Source organism: Monodelphis domestica, chromosome 7 (genome assembly GCF_027887165.1).
Source record: "Monodelphis domestica isolate mMonDom1 chromosome 7, mMonDom1.pri, whole genome shotgun sequence".
NCBI lineage: Eukaryota > Metazoa > Chordata > Mammalia > Didelphimorphia > Didelphidae > Monodelphis > Monodelphis domestica.
The window spans coordinates 232,350,571-232,373,078 of record NC_077233.1 but is presented as its reverse complement, the minus strand read 5'-3'; the positions used below and the strand labels follow the sequence as shown (position 1 = coordinate 232,373,078).

At 35.7% G+C, this 22,508-nt stretch overlaps 2 protein-coding genes across 4 annotated transcripts in view; one reads left to right on the top strand and one right to left on the bottom strand.

The window, feature by feature from the left end:
- The window catches only part of IQCK (IQ motif containing K), a 202,460-nt gene that overhangs the window by 83,494 nt on the left and 96,458 nt on the right, over positions 1 to 22,508 (top strand). For all 3 annotated transcript variants that reach the window (XM_016423865.2, XM_016423863.2, XM_016423864.2), the window contains one exon: positions 18,075 to 18,159. In XM_016423865.2, the coding sequence (XP_016279351.1) occupies positions 18,075 to 18,159 (85 nt within the window). The remainder of the gene's footprint in view (positions 1 to 18,074; positions 18,160 to 22,508) is intronic.
- KNOP1 (lysine rich nucleolar protein 1) overlaps positions 1 to 22,508 on the bottom strand; it is a 223,623-nt gene that overhangs the window by 106,204 nt on the left and 94,911 nt on the right. The window lies entirely within an intron of this gene.

Here is a 22,508-nt window from a genome sequence, read left to right as displayed (position 1 = left end):
TGAACATTTACAAGTTATTCTTTAAATATTAAGTCTGTAAACAAGAAAGAGGTAAAAGAGGTGAATGAAATCTTAGAAAAATTAGAGTTAATAGACATATGGAGAAAAATAAATAGGGACAAAAAGGAATACACCTTCTTTTCAGCACCACATGGCACATTCACAAAAATAGATCATACATTAGGTCACAGAAACATGGCACTCAAATGCAGAAAAAATAAATTCAGCCTTTTCAGATCACCAGGCAATAAAAATATTGATCGGTAACATGGAGAGCCAAATCAAAAATTAATTGGAAATTAAATAATATGATACTCCAAAATCGGTTAGTTAGAGAAGAAATCATAGAAACAATTAATAATTTTGTTAAGGAAAATGACAATGGTGAGACATCCTTTCAAACCTTATGGGATGCAGCCAAGGCAGTACTTAGAGGAACATTCATATCCCTGAGTGCATATATTAACAAATTAGGGAGGACAGAGATCAAGGAATTGGAAATGCAAATCAAAAAACTTGAGAAGGGACAAATTAAAAAACCCCAGAAGAAAACCAAACTAGAGATCCTAAAAATTAAGGGAGAAATTAATAAAATCGAAAGTGACAGAACTATTGAGCTAATAAACAAGACTAGAAGCTGGTACTTTGAAAAAACAGACAAAATAGACAAAGTACTGGTCAATCTAATTAAAAAAAAAGGAAAGAAGAAAGGCAAATTAAAAGCATCAAGGATGAAAAGGGGGATCTCACCTCCAATGAAGAGGAAATTAAGGCAATCATTAAAAACTACTTTGCCCAACTATATGGCAATAAATATACCAACCTAGGTGATATGGATGAATATTTACAAAAATATAAATTGCCTAGACTAACAGAAGAAGAAATAGATTTCTTAAATAATCCCATATCAGAAACAGAAATCCAATAGACCATCAAAGAACTTCCTAAGAAAAAATCCCCAGGGCCTGATGGATTCACCAGTGAATTCTATCAAACATTCAAAGAACAGCTAACTCCAATACTATACAAACTATTTGACATAATAAGCAAAGAGGGAGTTCTACCAAACTCCTTTTATGGCACAAACATGGTACTAATTCCAAAGCCAGGCAGGCCAAACACAGAGAAAGAAAATTATAGACCAATCTCCCTAATGAATATAGATGCAAAAATCTTAAATAGGATACTAGCAAAAAGACTCCAGCAAGTGATCAGAAGGGCTATCCACCATGATCAAGTAGGATTTATACCAGGGATGCAGGGCTGGTTCAATATTAGGAAAACTATCCACATAATTGACCACATCAACAAGCAAACCAGCAAGAATCACATGATTATCTCAATAGATGCAGAAAAAGCCTTTGATAAAATACAACACCAATACAAAAAAAAAATACAAAAATACAAAATAATGAAAAAAAAATACAAAGGAAGGGGGCCTTGCAGTCCCAGATCTCAGACTATATTATAAAGCAGTGGTCATCAAAACAATTTGGTACTGGCTAAGAGACAGAAAGGAGGATCAGTGGAATAGATTGGGGGCAAGCGACCTCAGCAAGACAGTATATGACAAACCCAAAGATTCCAGCTTTTGGGACAAAAATCCACTATTTCATAAAAACTGCTGGGAAAATTGGAGGACAGTGTGGGAGAGATTAGGTATGGATCAACACCTCACACCCTACACCAAGATAAATTCAAAATGGGTGAATGACTTGAACATAAAGAAGGGAACTATTAAGAAAATTAGGCGAACACAGAATAGCATACATGTCAGACCTTTGGGAAGGGAAAGACTTCAAAACCAAGCAAGACTTAGAAAGAGTTACAAAATGCAAAATAAATAATCTGGAATACATCAAATTAAAAAGTTTTTGTACAAACAAAACCAACGTAACCAAAATCAGAATGGTAGCAACAAATTGGGAAACAATCTTCATAGAAACCTCTAACAAAGGTTTAATTACTCAAATTTACAAAGAACTAAATCAATTGTACAAAAAATCACGCCATTCTCCAATTGACAAATGGGCAAGGGACATGAACAGACAGTTCTCAGCCAAAGAAATCAAAACTATTAACAAGCACATGAAAAAGTGCTCTACATCCCTTATAATCAGAGAGATGCAAATCAAAACAACTCTGAGGTATCACCTCACACCTAGCAAATTGGCTAACATGACAGCAAAGGAAAGTAATGAATGCTGGAGGGGATGTGGCAAAGTAGGGACACTTAATTCATTGCTGGTGGAGTTGTGAATTGATCCAGCCATTCTGGAGGGCAATTTGGAACTATGCCCAAAGGGTGATAAAAGACTGTCTGCCCTTTGATCCAGCTATAGCACTGCTGGGTTTGTACCCCAAAGAGATAATAAGGAAAAAGACTTGTACAAGAATATTCATAGCTGCACTCTTTGTGATGGCCCAAAATTGGAAAACGAGGGGATGCCCATCATTTGGGGAATGGCTGAACAAATTGTGGTATATGTTGGTGATGGAATACTATTGTGCTAAAAGGAATAATAAAGTAGAGGAATTCCACAGAGACTGGAACAACTTCCAGGAAATGATGCAGAGCGAAAGGAGCAAAACCAGGAAAACATTGTACACAGAGACTGATATATTGTGGTACAATCAAAGGTGATGGACCACCATTAGTGGCAATGCAATGGCCCTGAATAATCTGCAGGGATCTAAAAAATACTATCCACAAGCAGAGGATAAACTGTGGGAGTAAAAAACACCGATGAAAAGCAACTGCTTGACTACAGGGGTTGAGGGGATATGACTGAGGAGAGACTCTAAATGAACACTCTAATGCAAATACCAACAACAGGGAAATGGGTTCAAGTCAAGAACACATGTGATAACCAGTGGAATCGTGCATCGGCTATGGGAGAGGGAAAGGTGGTGGGAGGAGGGCGGGAGGAAAAGAAAATGATCTTTGTTTCCAGTGAATAATGTTTGGAAATGACCAAATAAAATAATGTTTAAAATTAAAAAAAAATATTAAGTCTGTAGCTATGTATAATCTTCTCTTGGTTCAATTCCTTTCACTCTTCATTATCTCATGTAGTTCTTTTGAAGTTAAAAAAAACTAATTTGCTCATGTTTCCTTACAGTATACAGTAGTATTCTGTGATAATCACAAACCAAAATTTATTTAATTTTCTCCCAATTGATGACATCCCTTTGATTTCCAGTTCTTTGCCACTACAAGGCGAGCTGCTATTTTAGAATATATAGCTTCTTTTCCTTTTTCCCTTGTCTCTTTGAGACAGACTCAGTAGAGGTATTGCTGAGTTAAAGAGTATATAGATTTATAACTTTCTGGGCATAATCCCAAATTGCTTTCCAGAATTGTTGAATCAGTTCACAGTTCCACCAACAGTGTATTAGTGTCCCAGTTTTTCCACATACTCTCCAACATTTGTTGTTTTGCTTTTTTATAATTTTATCCAATTTGATGGGTGTGAGATGATATCTCAAACTTGTTTTGGTTTGTACTTCCTTAATCAGTAGTGATTTAGAGCAGTTTTTCATTTATCTCTCTATATATAGTTTGGTTTTGTTTTCATACAAGAACTGTTTATTCATATCTTTTATCCATTTATCAATTGGGGGTAGCTCTTTTCTCCATAAATTTGACTAAGTTCTCTCTATATTTTAGATATGAGACCTCTGAGAGTCTGTCTATGAAAATTTCCCCACAATTTTCTGTTTTCCTTCTAACCTTGGCAGGGTTTGTTTTATTTGTAGAAAAACTTTTCAATTTAATATTCTCAAAACTATCCATTTTATATCTCACAATGCTCTCCCACCTCTAGTTGACTCATAAATTCCTCTTTACCCATAAAGCTTATAGGTAATATGTTCTCTGTTCTTCTCATTTGCTTAGGACATATCCATTTTGGTCTTTTAATGAATGGTTTAAAATATTGGCCTATACCTAGTTTCTACAAACTGCTTTCTAGTTGTCCTAGGATTCTATATGTATTCTTGATTTTATTTTCATCATGAAATAGAAAGGCTTAAAATTTAAATTTAACAAACATTTATTAAATGCCCATTATGAGCAAACTGTGCTAAGAATTGGGAATATAAGGACAAAAATAGTTCTGCCTTTCAGTAGCTTACAATCTACTGATAGAAAAAGTGTTAATAGAAAACTAAATTTAAAAAATATATAAAATTATTCCTGGGGGGAAGACACTAGGTACTGAAGGAATCAAAGGATCTCATGTAGGAAATGGCACTTGAAGTGAGCCTTGAAATGAGCTAGAGATTTGGGGCCTCTATGTAGCACAGTGTATATAGAGAGCCAGGTCTGGAGTTGGGTAGATTGGGTTCAAATATGACTTCAGACACTTCCTAGTTGTGTGGCCCAGGGCTAGTTACTTAAACAGGATTATCTAGCCCTTGCCACTTTTCTCTTAGAAATACTGAGACAGGAGGTAAAGGTTAAAAAAAAAAAGGTAGAAGTTCTCTGAGATGTAGATGGGGTGAGAACATATGCCAGGCACAAGGGATAGCCTGTGCGGATACTTTAGAGGTAAGTCAAAAGTCATTTAGAGGGAATAGCAAGTAGGCCAGTTTGGCTGGTATGTAGAGAATATGAAGGAAGATAATTTGTAGTAAGCCTAGAGACAGATTCCAAAGGACTTTAAAAGCCAGACAGGACTTAACATTTTATCCAAAAGGCAAGAGGAAATCCCATCGTTTCTCAAGCAAGTTTATGGTTATGCGTTAATAATGCCACTTTGATTACAAAAGAGGAAAATGACAATTTTTGGAGATAAGAGGGCAGACACACCTATACCCAGTTGGTGAAATTGTTAAATTATCCAACCATTATGAAAAAGAAATTGGGACAATACTTAAAAAGTTATGAAATTATATGTATCCTTTGACCTAGCAATAATACTCTTAAACATATAATATAATAGAATAGAAAACACTCCTCTATAAAAAATGTTGCTTGTAGCAACACTTTTTATTGTAGCAAAGTATTGGAAAATAATTATATGTCCATCAACTGGGTAATGGTTGAACAGATTATGGAGCATGAATGTAATGAAATATTTATTGCACTATAAGAAATGAGGAAGAATGGATTCAGAAAAACATGGGAAAACATATGAACTGATACAAAATAAAGCAATCAGAATTAGGAGAATAATTTATACAGTGACTACTACATTGTGAGGAAAAATAATTTTGAAAGACTTAAGAATTATGATCAATGCAATGAATATCCATAACTCTAGAGGATCAGCAATAAAACATGCTATCTACCTTCTCGTAGAGATGGTGGACATGAAATTTAGGATGAGCTGTACATTTTCAGATGTGATTTATTTGGCTTAATTAGACTTACTTGACCCAAGAAATGGTTTTTATTTTTTTTAATGTCAAGGAAAGCTTTTAGGGGGGAAAGGAGAAGAATGATAGAAATGAATCATTTGAAAAACAGAAGAGAACAGAAGAAAGTTTGGAGTAGGATAGTTTCAAATCCAATATGCAGAATTTATCACATGCTTTTAAAAAAAGGCATTTTTTTAATAAGTTTATGAGTAAAGGTATGAATAAGATATTCATAGAGATTTTAAATTCCTTATAAAATCTATCTTCTTTCTGCTGTTCTTTTGTATGAGGAAATGCTCTTGTTAATTAGCATCTGTTTAGTACAGAAAATCAAAACATTAAAAATTCATTTTAAAAAGAATATTACTTTGGCAGCTACTGGAGAATGATTTGGAAAGGGGAGAGAGAGGAGACAGGGAGGATATTGTAATAGTCCAAGGGAGAAGTGCTGAGGGACTAAACCAGGGTGGCAGGTATGTCAATAGAGAAAATGGAAGATTAGGGTGGAACAATTATCAAGACTTGGCAACTAAGTGTATGTGATGGCTGGGGAAGAGAAGAATCAAGGATGACTCCGGAGTTGCATAGTTGGCTAAGAAAATATTGTGATGTCCTCAACAGAAGTAGGTAAGTGAGGAGGAGAGGTCAGTTTTCCGTTTTGTATGTGTTGAGTTTGAGATGCCTCTTGGGCATATTGATGGAGATTATAATTTATCATGTTAAGTAAGGCACCAAGGAAAAGAAATAGTGGGGGTTTTTTTCCTCTAGCAAGGGAAGATATTGATGTTATGCCTGAAACTGTTACTTTATCTTTGGAGAAGGAATTGTTTAGTAAGAAAGGTAGTGGTTTATTTTGGGAACCACTGAGTAGTTGAGCAAACCACTCTGAGCCTCAATTCCTTCAGCTATAAAATGGAGTGATGCATTCTTTAGGTGCTTACTTATTTTCCTTTAAAACGATAAATTCTATTCCCTAGGTTCTATTTCTTATACATAGTCATACATTGAATGATATTTCTTATAGGTAGAGAATTATTGGACAGGTAGAAGGTAGAGTGGACAGAGTGCTTGGCCTGGAGTCAGGAAGACTCAACTTTCCGAGTTGAATCTGGCTTTATACACTTACTAGCTGTGTGACCCTAGACAAGTCACTTAACCCTATTTGCCTTGGTTTCCTCATCTGTAAAATGAGCTGGAAAAGGAAATGGCAAACCATTTCAGTGTCTTTGCCAAGAAAACCACAAAAGAGTCTCAGTCATGGCTGAACAACAACAACAAAAGAGAATTACTTCATATCTTCTATATTCTCTGCTACTACTACTACTACGGTTCCAAGTTCATTTTGTACTTCAAATGGGACCAACTAATTAGAAGTTTTGGAACCATTGCTTGTAATCTTTGGGCTGAGTAAAATTTAGTTTTTCTTATGGGTCAAAAACAATAGACTTGAGATTTGCTCAGATTTACTTGCAGAAAAACAGGCACAAAGTTCAAAGGTCTATTGCTGGCTTTCTAATCTCACATCCCAAGGGATAAGATTGATGAAAGACATTGTTAAAAAAATAAGAACTTCAGTGAAATGAAAACTGGGTTTTAGAGGAAAGAAGAAAAGATCACTTATGGTAAAATGGTTTTCCAGCCAAGTCCTCTGTTGTAAGACAAAAACCTGTAAGGCAGGACTTTCATATCACTCAGAGGCATTTTTTGAGCAAAATACGGAGGCAAAAATTAAAGCAACACTTTGTGCAGTAGGACAAACTCATCACAGGGATGGCATCATTGTGATCAGTTTTGTGACAGCAGGGAAATATCTTGGGCTTCCAGTATCACAAATAAAACCATATATATTAAAGATTTTTTCCTTTAAAATCCATAATTAAACAGTTTCAGAGTAAGACATTAGCCTATCATACAATATTGATGAAAAATTCAGAACATTGGTCTACTGTTGTTTATGTGTAGACTTCTGTCTGTGTTTTTTAGAGAGACCCAAGAGACTGAATGTTTGATGTTTTAATATGAACATCCTTTAGAAAATTCAGTTAATTCAACAAAGATTTAGTTAATGCCACCTGGGAGCTGGCCCCTGGGCTTGACAAAAATGAGAGCATTTCTACTTCTCATATTCTTCTAGGGAGATGCAACATATATACAAATAAGTTTAATATAGAGTAATTTGGAGGAGAAGAGAGCATCAAGAAATAGTGAGCTCTGGAAAAGTTTCAGAAAGAAGCTGGTGCCTTCAGAGGGCATGAGAGGAAGATAAGAATTCTGAAAGGCCAAGACAAGAAAGGAGTATGTTGCAGGCATGGGCTTCTGACAAAGAATGCTCTCCACCTCCAGAGAAAGAACTGTTGGAGTTGGAATGCAGATGAAAGCATATGATTTTTCAGTTGTTTATTTGGGTTTATGTTTTGGAGTTTTGGTTTTATAAGATTATTCAGGGGGCAAATCTGTCCTCAGACACTTCCTAGCTGTGTGACCCTGGACAAACCACTTAACCCACATTGCCTAGCCCTTCCTGCCCTTCTGCAATAGAACCAATACACCAACCGTATTGATTCTAAGACAGAAAGTACAGGTTTAAAAAAATATTTTTCACTTGCATAAATAAACAATATGGAAATATCTTTGTAGGATAATACATGTATAATCCAGATCAAATGGCCTGCCAGCACCAGGAGGTGGAAGGAAAAGGAGGAAGGGAGATAAGTTCAATCAGATAATATAGGAAAACTTGTGTGAAATTTTATTACAGGTAAATGGTAAAAAAATTAGGAAAAAATAAGAGATAGAATATTGAATGAAAACAAAGGGAACAGGCTATTTTGAGAATTACAATACAGTGAAATGCAAAGTTCCTCCTCATTCTCACATGTAGGTAGTCCTATCTCATATATTTCATAGTGTAAACAGGTATACAACATTGGCAAACCCAGCTCATTTTATTAAGGTGTACCTCCAGGGAATATTTTTTAAGGCAAACATTTATGGAATACCCAATAATAAAAGACACTATGGCAAAAACATGCCCATCTCTAATTAAATTAAAGCATAGTGCAGTGCTTGCAAAGGTTCCCAATATGGCCAGCTTTATTGTCTTTAATTTTTGCTTACAAAAGAAACTGACACTGGCCAAAGGGCCTGCACTGTTAACTTTCCCGCCTAATTTGCTAAAATGCAAAGCAAATGATTTTGAAAAAATAGGAGTAAAAATGTTCCATTTTCTGTGTTGTAAATACTGCCATTTTGGTGCTTCTGAGAGTTTTAGTTTGATAATAAGAAAAATTCCACAGGCTACAATTCTTTTCCATGACTCCTCCCATCCAACAAGTCCATTAATATGCTTATAACATTGTGCCAGCTATGTTATTTGATAATGCTGTTATGATCTTTGTATATTTATTTTCAACCCAATTTTGCTTGACAATGCATGTAAATGGCTTGCATGACATAAAATAACTAATAAAAATTTTTTGAAATGATATTTAGCTAAACTTACTTTTTACAGATGATTAAAATTTATTTTTTAAAAAGCCAACTTTAGGGGCAGCTGGGTAGCTCAGTGGATTGAGAGCCAGGCCTAGAGATGGGAGGTCCTAGGTTCAAATCTTAACTCAGATACTGTGTGTCTGAGTTCCCATCTGTGTGACCCTGGGCAAGTCACTTAACCCTCATTGTCTAGCCCTTACCACTCTTCTGCCTTGGGGCCAATACATATTATTGACTCCAAGAGAGAAGGTAAGGGTTTAAAAAAAAAAAAAACTTTAAAAATGAGATAGATATTTTTGGAGACATTATTATATGCATGGGCATACCTAGCACACCTTGTATATCCCCATGCCATGCTTATTTTAATTTTGTTAAATCATAGGATATGTCATGTTCATAGTTATCCTAACAGACCTTCAGTTACAAGGAATCTCATAAGCCAGCTGGTCCAATACTTACCTGAAGACGAATCTTCTCTACCTTGAAAAGTGGTCACCTAATCTCTGATTAAATATATTCAGTAAAGGGGAACAGTAGCCCATTCTACTTGTGCATAGCTTTGATTGCTATTGAGTTTTTTCCCTCTGTGGAGGTTAAAACGATTTCTGCAACTTCTACCCATACTTCTTAGTTCTGTTCTCTGGCACCAAGGAGAGAACACATCGTATCTCTGCAGTGACAACCATCTCCTCTGAATCTTCTCTTCTTCAGGCTATCTATCCCTACTTCCTTCCATTGATCTTCATATGATACCCACAGTTTCTAGTCCACTCATGCTATATAAGGAAGGATTGGTTGACATTTCCCCCTACTATGTAATTGGATCTACATATAATAATGTTTGTTCTAGAAAGTTCCCTTTAGCATGACCAGAACAAATATCCTAAAATAATGCTAGAGACTTCTAAATCAGTAAACAGTGACAAACAGTGGCCCTCCCCACCCCCATCAAGAGCACTACTTCCTATGGAGTCAATGGAAAAAGAGAGGGAGTAGTAGAATTGTTTACTTTTTAAAGGAACCATTAAGGGAATGGCTTCCCCATCCTCAGAGCTCCTGAATACTTGGAGCTACAGCTTGGAGCATGTATCATCCTCAAAGTTCCTGAGGGCTGAACTAGCATACTTATAGCTACTTTGGTATATTGTAGAAACCACTAGATTATCCTACTTTTTGATTCACTAATTCCATTCAACTGTCTCTGAATTGCTATACAGATATTCTTATAATCCAACAAATATTTATCCAATACCACTCAGGGTCTAGAACAGATAATATACTAGGTGCTGCAGTTACAAAGACAAGAGGGAAAATATTATCTGTTCTCAAGTAGCTTACATTCTACCAGGAGAATTCAGGGAATGATGTCAAGGACTGTAAACATGGAAGATAAGAAAGATGGTAGTGTCCTTGAAAGAACTAGAGAAGTAGAAGAAGGGTACGTAGCTAATTGGGAGGGTAAATAACTAATAGGTTCTAGACTATAGTTGGCTCACTAGAAAACCTCTTTCCATTGTTAAAAAAAAAGTGACTTTAAGCACATCTTGCTGCCTTGGGGCAATAATGGTATCTTCATAAATGGCAAAAAAATAATTTCAAGGAGCAGTTATGTAACACAGTAGGCAGAGCTCCAGGAATCAGATACTTCCTAGCTGTGTGACCCTGGGCAAGTCACTTAACATCCATTGCTTAGTCTTTACCACTCCTCTGCCTTGGAACCAATATATAGAGAGAATATTGATTCTAAGATGGAAGGTGAGGGTTTGTTTTTTTTTAAGAACTTTTGAGTGATTGAACATTACATTAGGTGTGATTAGCCTCTACATCACAAAAGACACTAATATTTCTCAAAAAGACTGAGATTTCTTGCTTTATTGAAAGAGGTAACAAGGGTAATAACAATGTTTTCCTACATCAAGTGTGAAAGGAAATACAAGCTAGTCAGTTCTAAGAAAGGGAAATGTTCTAATATGTATGTACTGAGCTGTAACTAGGACTTATTGTCCCGAGGGCAAGTATCCTGGAATATGTCCTCAATTGAGAGAAGGTGGTCAGTGAGAGACAGAGACCCTAGGACAGCAGCTGATTGTGGGGAGTGAGGGAAGGAAGATGTGGCAGGGGAGGAGTTCAATCTAGCCCACTATCTGGTAGCTTTCTATCTGAACTAATTATTCTTGCTAATTAAGCTGTTGCCAACGCCCTCTAAATCTGATGTCTTCTAAATTCAGCAAAACCTCAGTTGTTCTGCTCTCTCCATGGTACTGCCTATAATGTCTTTTTATTTAAACTGTCAAGTTATCCAAAGCATGTCTTACCTGAAGACTGTGGAGATCTCATAGAGCATGCAGTGCATTATTTACTAAACACTATTATCTGATACAGAAACTATTTCCAATTATAGGTTTGGTAAAATGGCAGTATGTTCTCTCTTTAGGAGAATGATTCAGCTTGATACTGGGGTAATAACTGCTTGACAGTCTCCAGGGGTGGAGATCAGCAGAAGGAAAAGGGAAGATCACTTCCTCATAAGTAAGATCTCTAATCACTGTTCTCTTTTCTCTGCTGGAGCTACTGTGCATGCACTAAAAAGCTGAAACTGAAAGATCCCTATGTGACCGTATCTTAATGATCAGTTATTAGACTATCTGGAAATACAAATTCAGATAGGCTCTAGTATCTACCTACCACAAATGTTTGGTTCAGATAGCTCAGAATACACCACCACATTAGCAAACTTAGAAGGAGGATATTGAAAAACAAGTCATGAATTAGTGTAATGACTGTGCAGTATTTTTATTCATGAATAATAAATGATAACTACAAAATAAACATTTCCATTTTAAATATTCAAAGTATAAGTGTAAAAATTAAAAATTTGTAAGAGCTTATAAGAGTAAGGTTTTGTTAATTGATTATTGAGTTGGAGTGTTGCAGAAGATGAATTTTTTCCAGTTATGGATTCTTATCTTGGTTTTGATTAAATGTTGGAAGGAAGCAATTTCAACTACTTATCTGTTTACAAAATTGCATAGAGTCAGGATTCTTGGAGAAGATTTTTTTTTTTTACTGTGTTCTCTTTAAGTAAGATTTTGAATGGAAATCTTTTACTTCATCTAAAGCTAGTTGGAGAAAATTTAATCTAATCTTTTGGATTCTTTTCTGGTTTATGTGTGCTATAGCATATCCTCAGAATACTTATAGACAAAGCAGGGCAGCTAGGTGGCTCAGTGAATTGAGAATCAGGCTTAGAGATGGGAGGTTCTGATTTCAAATCTGACCTCAAACTCTTCCTGGCCATATGACACTGGGCAAGTCATTTAATCCACTGTCCCCTTCCCCCAGTCCCCGAATTGCATAGCCTTTACCACTCTTCTGCATTGGAACATATATATACAGTATTGATTCTAAGATGGAAGGTAAAGGTTTAAAGAAAAAAAAAGAATACTATAGACCATTGGATTCAGCATTTACTAAGCATCTGCTGTATACACAGAGGTGTCAATACATTTAAACAGATAAAAAATCAGTCAACTGTACAAAAATATTTATAGCCACACTCTTTGTGGTGGCAAAAAATTGGAAAATGAGGGGATGCCTTTTGATTGGGGAATGATTAAACAAATTGTGGTATCTATTGGTGATGGAATACTATTGTCCTCAAAGGGATAATAAAGTGGAAGAATTCCACAGGAACTGGAATGACCTCTAGGAATTGATGCAGAGTGAATGGAGCAGAATGAGGAGAACATTGTACACAGACTGATACACTGTGGTACAATCGAATGCAATGGACTTCTCTACTAGCAGCAATGCAATGATCCAGGACAATTCTGAAGGACTTATGAGAAAGAATGCTATCCACATCCAGAGGAGGAACTGTGGGAGGAGAAACACAGAAGAAAAACAATTGCTTGATCACATGGTTCAATGGTGATATGACTGGGGATGTAGACTCTAAAGGATCACCCTAGTGCAAATACCAATAGTATGGAAATAGGTCTGGATCAATGATCAGTCTACCAGTGTAACTGCTCATTGGTCATGGGAGTAGGGGGAAGGGAAAGAACATGATTCATGTAACAATGGAAAAATATTCTAAATTAATTAAATCAACTTAAAAAATAAGTGCTTCATAAAAAAAAAAATCAGTCAAGACCAGATGGCTCAATAGTGCTTTCATTCAGAAATCAAAGCCCATTCTTTTTGATCCTATTGATTTTTCTAGTTTTTCTAGTTCAGTGGATTGAGCGGCTGGGTAGCTCAGTGGATTGAGAGCCAAGCCTAGAGGTGGGAGGTCCTAGGTTCGAATCCGGCTTCAGCCACTTCCCAGCTGTGTGAACCTGGGCAAGTCACTTGACCCCCATTGCCTATCCCTTACCACTCTTCTGCCTTGGAGCCAATACACAGTATATACATATACATATACATATACATATACATATACATATACATATACATATATATAATATACAGTATATATATAAGGGTTTAAAAAAAAGAAATAACTTGACTGGCATCGATGAATAGAATTCATGTTTTATTTACATTTGGAAATGATTTACACATGCAAAAGTGTTCAAAAATGGATTGATGGCACTAAATGATTTTTGTGGAAACATGTTCAGCATTACTATGAAATTGTATGACCATGCAAGTGTTTTTGGTTTGGAATTGTCAGTTTTCATTTTTCACCTAGAGTTTTAGCTGTCTTCTGCCTTGATTATGATGTATTCACAGCCCTCCATCCCCCCATCTCTTTAACTGTCAATGGATGACGTTTCTTATACTCTATTTTTATTTGACCTGAAGCCAGCTGCAAATATTCCAAAGGACAAAAACAGAACTGGCATGACTTCTACTCCTTCAAGCTGGCCTGCTGAAATGATGGATAATTGTTAGTGACTACTTTAGTGAAGATTGAGTCCTTTCTATTCTGCCTGATTTACATTGGCTTTGCCATATTTATTCTTGGTTCATAAACTAGACAGCTCTTCATTATTTAACCATGAAAGTGGTATTGTCAATAGTGGTAGCCTTGCATTACTAATTAAAAGTCTCTTAGAAATCTCATTTTGCTTTATGTTATGACACAAAAGACTTCAGTGTTTTATTATTGGTGAAAGCCCTTTGGTCAATATAGATAATAGGTTATAAAATTTAAAGTTCTCATTCTCATTCTAATCATATAAACTAGTGATACTTTTGCCCCATTTGAATGATCAGAAAATTAAAAAAAACATTTTAAACAGGAAAATTGAAAGTCTCAGAAAAAATTGAGCAGTAATACATTCTCTATTTCAGACTAATTGTTCAGTCTTAAGATTTTTTTGGTTTGCAAACTAGGTAATATCAGCAGAGTTAATAATTAATGGTTTAATATAGATAGCATTGAGTTGGTTTTTTTGAGAGGTAGGATAATAAATAGAATGAGTGCTAAACTTGGAGCCATTGAAGTCCTGGTTTAAATTCTGCCTCCTTTATGTCACAGCATCATAGATTTAGAACTGAAAGGGATCTTGGAGATCTTGGAGAAATTGGTTCCGAAAGAGGTTAAATGATTTGCCAGCATTATACTATTTGCCTAGTATTTTATCCTCTATATTGTCTCCCCCATCAGAGGGTGACCTTCTTGAGATCAGAGACTCTTTTACATTTGTTTGCCCACCAATCGACAGGTAGTAGGCATTTAATAATGCTTATAGACTGATTAACTACAAAAAAATGAGAATTGAACTTAAGTACTTTAATTCCAAATCCAGTGGTTTTTCCATTATGGTATGCAAAACTAGAGAACTGCCTGGATTTGAAGAGAAAAGACAAGGTCAAGGATGATTCTCAGTTTTTAAGTCCTGGAGAATGATGGAAAAGGAGAAATCATGAAAGGGAGAGTATTGAAGAGTTATTTTGTATTGTTTTGTTTTTAGACACAAAGTTCGTGAAAATACTATTAGAGCTGGAATTGAATTGAGGTGTCTGATTCCAAATCCAGCAGTCTTCCCATTATACCACATTTAGCTCTTTTGCTATATTGACTGAGTATCGCTGTGGATTTGACTTCAAAGAACTAAACTAACCTCGAGAGTATTAGCCAGACTCACAAAAAGAGCTGTCACCACTGCCTTGTGAAGAAGACACATACATAGAAACCACAGTTAGAGGGGGAACCAGCCTATTACAGTGGGGCTCAGTGGAGAACTAGCAGAAGGCAAGCACAGTGGGGAAAGCAGCCCATCAGACAATATCATTAAGATGTCATCATCAGACAACATCAGCAGCTCTGCCGAGAAGTTAGAAATGGCAACTTCAGGGATAGCCAAATGTTCCATCTGGGACCAACACTAGAGCTATGACTTGTGCAACCTAAACATATTCTTCTTCACAGTAGTTGTGGGAATCTGTGTTCCTCTATACATATGATGGGATTTTCTCTTATAATTTGCCTTGTTATTCTGTTTAATTAAATACCTGCATTTTAAGTTAAGTTAATGTCTTTTTTAAGTATAACAAAATATATCAACACATTAAAATTTAAAATTAAATGACAAAAAAAGAAGCAAACTAGTGGCAATTAACATGGTTTTGAATAAATGCTCACTCAAAGTGTCTTAATCTTGGGTATAGCCTTCAGGGGCCCACATTTGAGGGAGACCCAGAATACATCACCAAAAATATGTTGTTGTTTTTAACCTTTTCCTTGCATTTTAGAATTAATACTGTATATTGGTTCTAAGGCAGAAGAGTGGTAAGGGCTAGGTAATGGTAATTAAGTGACACACAGCTATGAAGTATCCGAGGACAGATTTAAATCCAAGACACCCATCTCCAGGCCTGGCTATCATTGAACCACCTCTCTGTTTCCAAGAATATGTTCTTAATGAGGGAAGGCAAAGGAAGAGGAGGCAAGAGTCACTTTTTTTTTTTTGTTAATACTAGACTTTGGAAGGACCTCCACAGTCCCAAATCCAATTATTTGCTATGTTTGGTGAAAGTGGTATGATGTCCTTCTGAACTCTAGAATTATAGTGGTAGTGGTGGAGAGCTACATTTAACTAAGGAAATAAGTTTGTTTTGTTTTGTTTTTTAAGCTTGCTTCTGTTTTCATCTCTTAGACTTGAATCTTTTCCCCTTCTCACTTTTCACTATTCCCATAATGGTCGGTCAAGTGAACCTTCTTGTTCATATAGGATTAGCCCTTTTTGTAAGGGGGTAGAAATGGGAAGGGAAGAGGGAGGATTATGTATGCAGATTATTTCAAATATGGAACACTTCTAAAAGAAGCAGCAGAAACAGCATCACTCAGTAATTCTGACTACTCATAGAAATCAGGAACTAGTAAAAACATAGTCACACATACACACACAGAACACCCACAGTAAACGAACCAGATAAACTCTTTAAAACAGTCTTAGTTTTTTATTTCTGTGATTCTAGAATAGACCAAATTGAATATACAAATTATACATTCTTGAAAAAGCTTTATTCAGAGTTAAATAAATAAATAGAAATAGTTGCCTGCTCAAAATATGTGCACAGACCATGAATTTCTTTGACTAGTTTCAGTTTTTTGTTTTGTTTTGTTTTTGTTTGTTTTTTGGTCAAAGGCTGCTTTGAAACTGGGATGCAATGAAATTGCTTATGTGTCTGTTTCAACATATCCCATTTTTTTCTTTTTCTTTGTTCATTTTTAAATTTCTTTCATGGTTACGTGATTCTTGTTGTCTCCCTCTGCTTTTCCCTCCCCCTCGGAGCTGACAAGCAACCTTCACTAGGTTATACATATATCCACATAAGTTTTCTCCAAGTTACACGATCCATATTGTCTCCTTCCCTTCGTTCCTCCTCATCCCAGAGCTGACAAGCAATTTTACCTGGTTACACATATATTATCACTCAAATCTTATGTCCATATTATTAATTTTTTCTAATAGAATAATCTTTTAAAACCAACCCCCCAAATCATTTACCTAAATAAACAAGTGATAAATCAGGTTTTCTTCTGGACTTCTACTCCCACAGTTCTTCTGAATGTGAATAGCATTCTTTCTCATAAGGTCCTCAAAATTGTCCTGGATCATTGCATTGCTTTTAGTAGCAAAGTCAATAATATTCAATTGTCCCACAAGTATATCCCATCTTTAATTGTACCTTTTGAATGCTATTTATTTTTGGTCATTCAGATCACTTATTTCTCTGTATCAAAGTCTCAATTCTTGTTGATGTTTGTTTGCCCTTGTGTTATTGAATGAAATTTAACTTTACAAATTTTAATTTAATATCTTATTAAGCCAAGATATAATATCACATTTCAATGATTAATTCCTCTGTAAGTCTTTTATAGCAAAACCCATGAGAAAGCTGTGATTTTAAAAATATTTTATGGCTATTGAGTGATATAGTAGCTAGGATAAATACCCCTCTGTGAGTTAACACTATTAACTAACAGAGCATTTGAGATACTTTATTGCTTATTAATATGTGGGAATGGATCTTAACTTATAAATATGTAAGAATTCAAATCACTTCATCCAGAAAACATTCAACATATTATATATAGACAGTTCTATTTTAGTATCAGCAGAAAAGAGACTCTACTTAATTAATTTTCCTTCAGCAGAAATTTAGAATGAATCCAGAGTCCTGGATTTAGACTGTCTAGAAAGGTCAGTTTCAGCTTATTCTTGAATTTTGTCTATATTATATTATGTAAATAGCAATGATCTTGTTCAGCTAGCAAAATGAGGAAATGGAATTTTAGCTGCATAAATTCTCTACAGGAAAAGAATATTTTTAGCTGCTTAATATAATATTGATTAAAAAATTGTCACCTTTTTTGAGTTAAAAAACATAAAAAACATATAAAACAGGCATAACAATTTTCTTTCAAAAATGATATTGTTGGGGACATCTGGGTGGCTTAGTGGATTGAGAGACAGGCCTAGAGATGGGAGGTCCTGGGATCAAATCTAGCCTCAGATACTTCCTAGCTCTGTGACCCTGGACAAATTACTTAACCCCCATTACCTAACCCTTACCACTTTTCTGCCTTAGAACAAATATAGAGTATTGATTCTAAGGAGGAAGGTAAGGTGTTTTTTAAATTGCATTGTTAGTTTCTAAGAAATGGATAAGGACATTCTATGAAAATAACAATTATACTGTTAAAGGTATTTTAGGAAATGAAGAATAAATGGGGATATAACCATTTTAATATTTTTTAGTCCTAGGCCACCAATTCCTCTTTCTCTCCTACTCTCAGAAGAAGAAGCAACCCTCATCATCCAGGCATTCTGGAGGGGCTATCTGGTAAGACTAATGTATAATTACCGTATTTGGTTTGATGTTGAATCTTTGTGACTCAGAAAGCACATGATAAAACTTTAAAATAAATTCTATAAACAGAGGTTACTATAAATAACACCCAGACCTCCAGAGATCCCTGGTAATAGATGTGATTCTGTGTAAAAGAAATCTTGAAGAGTGCTTCTGACTTCTTTTCAAAATGCATTCTATTTCATTTAAAGTATCTCCAAATTTTTTGCTGCAACAATTAAAATGTGCTGAAATTCACATAATAATATTTTTTTTACCTCCCAGGCTATTTTTCAGATTGAAGAATTAGTATTATCAATTTGCCATGTAAATGTTAGTTGCTATTCTGATCTTTTTTTGGAGAAGTAATAGAACTCTGCCCAAGCCTGACAGATGTTCATGAGACCAGTTCACAGATAAATGATCAGTGTAGCATAAACCAACAGAGAAAACCTTTGAGAATAGCAGTGGATATGGACAAATTTGACTGTCCCACCACAGAAATACAGATAAATGTGAGATATGCTCCGTGTCCCTGAAAAATTTATGGAAAGACAACATATATTCATTCACACAAGGATGACTAACAATTTAAGTAATAATTATGACTTGTCATATAGTACCTTGCTGTTTTACAAGGTACTTTTTTCAAAATATCTTTAAAATAGATGGTACAAGTATTACAAGCATCTGCATTTTACAAAAGAAGAAACTGAGGCTTAGGTAGGTGAAGTAACTTGTGCTTGAATAAGTGTCATTGAATTATAGAGGAATCTGAGATGAAGAGAAGTTAAATGGCATTCAGTCACCTGGATAATACCTGTCAAGAGGGGGATTAGACTAGAGGGGTCTCCTGGTTTCAAATTCTTTCTCCATTAAACTACACAGCAAAGAGGTTATAATGTGACAGATTCAGATAGCGAGTGCTTTAAGAATTCAGAGTAGCCATAACATAATAGTATATAGAAAGTTGGATGGAGAGCCCTGGATTGAAGACCACCTCTGGTAGATACTGGCTCTTGTTAGATTTAAAATGGTTGAAGGCCTTAAACTGTAACAGGTAAAAGAGTGATGTTGTAAACTGTAGTGAGTTAAAATGGTGGAAGATATAAATTGTGATAGATATAAGAGAGGGTGAGTAAATTTGACCCTAGAAAATATGTTTCACTACAGTGTCTTGGTTTTTAAATCAAATATAAGTTGGTCACCAGGGAAATATTCCCAATTATTCAAATACCCAAGTCAACTGGATTTTATAGAGATTTTAATTAGTACAAATGTGGAATTAAAGAAAAGAGAGAAAGAGAGAAAAAGGAAATAAGTATGAAGGGCCTTAAGCCAACATGGCCTAGACCTGAGTCTTAAGAGAGAGAGATCACTCAGTCAGTCTTTTAACACTCACCACAACGCCTGTCTAAGCAAGGATTCTAGTGACACCAGGCCAGCTCCATCTCAGCTGACTTCACCAGAGAGAGTTCCAGCCAGAGTCCTCCTTAAAGAGCCTTCCAGCCAGAGACTGTTCCAAAGGGCCTCTCTCCAGAGCCTCCAGAGGGACAGAGTCCCTTCAGAGGAGCTCCAGCACGACCTCCTTAGAGATTGTCCTCCAAGGGCTTCCCTTCTCCAGAGCCTCTCTCAAGAGATTCTTCCCAAGTGATCCTCATCAGAGATCCCCCAAAAGGATTTTTTTCTCAAAAGATTCTGCTTTTTCTTATATAGGGGTTTTTCTCCCCTGTCACCTCCCCTAAGTCCTTACATCTACCAATCACTGTAGACGTTTTCCAAAGGACTGCCCATCTGAATTTCCTGCTAAGTTGACTAATCTCAGTAAGTCTGAACCAGTGAAAACACAGCTGAGTCAACTAATCTCATTAAGAGAAAACTTGCCCGACCCTTTTAGATACCTAGCATCTCATTGTATCAATTTTAAAAAACAGGCCTGGCTAAAAGAACTCTTTGCCTTATTATAAGCATGGGTCCAAGTACTTTCATTGTTTAGCAAGGAGTTTTCTCCCCTAAATCAGTCTTAAGTTCGGGTGTAGTAGAGGTCCTCCCATTTCTGATCCTGGCGAGTTCTCACATCAAAATGGGGAATGTTTCCCAGTAGGGAATTTGTTCCAATGGAGGATTCCTCAATGTGGAAATTTTTAACATTCACAAGTCTGAGAAATTTCAAGATTTACACTCTGAGACCCTGGGAAGGTCCCCTTAGTGTTCTAGGTGACTTTCCAAGGCTACAAATTGCAGAGCAAGTGACCTTCTGTCCAGGTAGAAGAGTTTCCTATACCAATACAATTATAGATCAGGTGTAGGAAAAAAAGAAGAGAATCCAGAGAAGGAATCACTCCCTGGAAATTAGAGTAATCAGGAAATCTTTACAGATTAAGTGCTACCACAGGCAGGTTTTGGAAGGGATAGGATTTAGATAAATGAAAAAAGGCGGGAGGGCCTGGGTGATCCTGACAGTAGGTATAGCAGGAAAGGAAAGTTATGTGAGCAAAGTCACACAAACACATTGGTATTGTGAGGCGCAGTGAGTAGGCCAATTGGACTGGACCAAAAAGTTTATATAAGGGGAGCTGTGGGAGATATTATTGGTGGTATGATTTGGGGGCCCAGTTGTGATCTTGAATGCCAGACTATTGGAATTTAGACTTTATTTTGTAATTGTTGAGCAAGATATTCCCTGGATTTATAACCCTATATAAAATGTGTCTTAAAAATCAGTTCAGTTATATCAAATGAATGTTAAAAAATGTTTTTACATTAATTTGAAGAAAATGAAATATTAAAAAAATACCAGGTCAGTGACCAAAAAAAAGAAATCATTTATACCCAGGTACTTTGCAAAGGGTTAGAAAATGGTTCATGATAATGGTTAAGCGTTATCATTATTTTCCTTTTATTTTTTGTTAGAATTTTAGAGTTTTAAATGTTTCCCCTAGTAGAGTGCACTCTTCTTTTTAGCCCCAAGTAATTTTCAGTTTTCCGTAACAGTGACCTTATGCCAACCAGTTGCTTAACCTTTTTGTTCTTTTAGACTTTCAGATTACCTAAAAGCATCAGATTGCTTTCAAATGCAGAAACCCTGTGTCCTAACTTGTCTGGCATGAATCCATTTATACTGATTGTAAAGTATGTTTTAACCAAATGTATTAGCAGAAATGTCACATGTGAAAGGCTATTTTGAGTGAATGTTTCATTATTGCTCTGATTTTATAATTAGCATTGTAAACACATTCTAGATATTTATTACTGTATGTGTGTACATCACAGACTTACATATATGCTTGTACCTTCTACCCAAATACTAAACTAGCTGTTGAAAAGCCAGATTGCTTTAATATACTAAATTTCATATTCTCATCTCTCTACCTAAAACAAATGAGACCTGTTCCTTTAAACCATTGCAGTAGCAAGATGTGTAGCAGATCACCCTTCTCTGAATCGTCTCTAATGAGGAGAAAATGAAAATGAAGGATGCTCATTCTCTAAGGCAATTTGGAATTAGGCTAAGAAAATGACTAAAATATCTATTACCCTTTAACCCAGATATCCAACTGCTAAGCAGGTACTCTAAGGTTGTTAAAGATAGAAAAGTCATGCCCTACAGACTTATTTACTGTAGCATTTTTGTAGTAGCAAAGAACAACAGATCCATTGATTGGGGAAAGGCTAAACAAATTGGGGTACATAAATATAATGGAATTATTACTACACTGTAAGAAATAAGGAATATGAAGACTGCAGAGAAATTGTGAAGTTGTACTTGCTATTTCCTTCTTCCCTGAATTACCTTCTATCTACTGTGTATGTTTAGTTGCTCACACATTTTCTTCCCCTTTAGAAAGTAAACTCCTTGAGGACAGGGTCTGCTTTTGACTTTCTTTGTATACCCAGCACTTGGCACAGGCCTTGACATAAAGTAAATCCTTAATAAATGCTTTTAGACTGACTTACCAACATAACTAGAATTACGAAAATAAAATGTATAATGACTGCAACAATATAAAAAGAAATAATGAGAACTACCTCGAAAACTAAACCAAACACTGTAAGAAGCAAAAACTAGTCATTATGCGTAACCCAGAAGAAGAGAGGAGAGAAAGCTAATTCCTACCCTCCTTGCAGAGATGGGTGACTTGGGAACTTTGCATATCCTGACATACTTGATTAATATGTTGATTATTACTGCTGAGCCACTTTTCTCTCTCTTCAAAAACAATTCTTTTTTTACAAGAAATGGCACTCTAGATAGGGGAGTAGAAGGTGACATTAAGAAAAAAGATATTAATACATTTAGTAAAAAGTAAAAGAGGGCCAGCCAGGTAGGACAGTGGTTAGAG